Source organism: Eurypyga helias, unplaced genomic scaffold (assembly GCF_000690775.1).
Source record: "Eurypyga helias isolate BGI_N326 unplaced genomic scaffold, ASM69077v1 scaffold7485, whole genome shotgun sequence".
NCBI classification, from domain to species: Eukaryota; Metazoa; Chordata; class Aves; order Eurypygiformes; family Eurypygidae; genus Eurypyga; species Eurypyga helias.
This window is the reverse complement of record NW_010249479.1, coordinates 20,612-21,028: the sequence shown is the minus strand read 5'-3', so window position 1 is coordinate 21,028 and position 417 is coordinate 20,612. Positions and strand designations below refer to the sequence as shown.

Genomic DNA, 417 nt, shown 5'->3' with positions numbered 1-417 from the left:
CCCCCCCTCCCCGACCACGCCGAAGACCAGCGGGTCATTGTCCATGTCCCGGGCCAGAAGCTGAGTGACTGAGGAGCCTAGGAGAGATGAGGAGGAAAGAAATCATAAACAAAACGGGACAGAGAGGAAGAAATCCTGAAAATACTCAGCTTGCCAGGGAACGCAGGTCTTAAGTCATGCCCAAGCTGTTTTCCCATGGTGCTACGAAGTCTGAAGCAGCAAGGGGAGTCAAGCTGTGCACGGTCTTACTGTTCTCCCTAGCACAGATAAACTGAAGCACAGCTCCTCTCCTCCCTCGCCCTTATCAGAAAATAAAGTCACGTTAGCTCAGCAGAAGCACGGCCACCTCGGGCACCAGAGGCAGTGGAGGAACCCATGCCTCTTCTGGGTAAGCACCCTCCAGCCTCCCTCACACTC

The 417-nt window shown here is 54.9% G+C and overlaps 1 protein-coding gene across 1 annotated transcript in view; it reads right to left on the bottom strand.

Moving 5' to 3' along the window:
* Positions 1–77, bottom strand: part of LOC104509431 (cadherin-23-like) — a gene marked incomplete at both ends in the record, with an annotated part of 77,020 nt that extends 76,943 nt beyond the window's left edge. The window contains 2 exon segments of the mRNA XM_010151371.1: positions 1–5; positions 7–77. The exon segment at positions 1–5 is cut by the window's left edge and continues 91 nt beyond it. Coding sequence (XP_010149673.1) covers positions 1–5; positions 7–77 — 76 coding nt within the window.
* Positions 78–417: the final 340 nt, after the last annotated feature.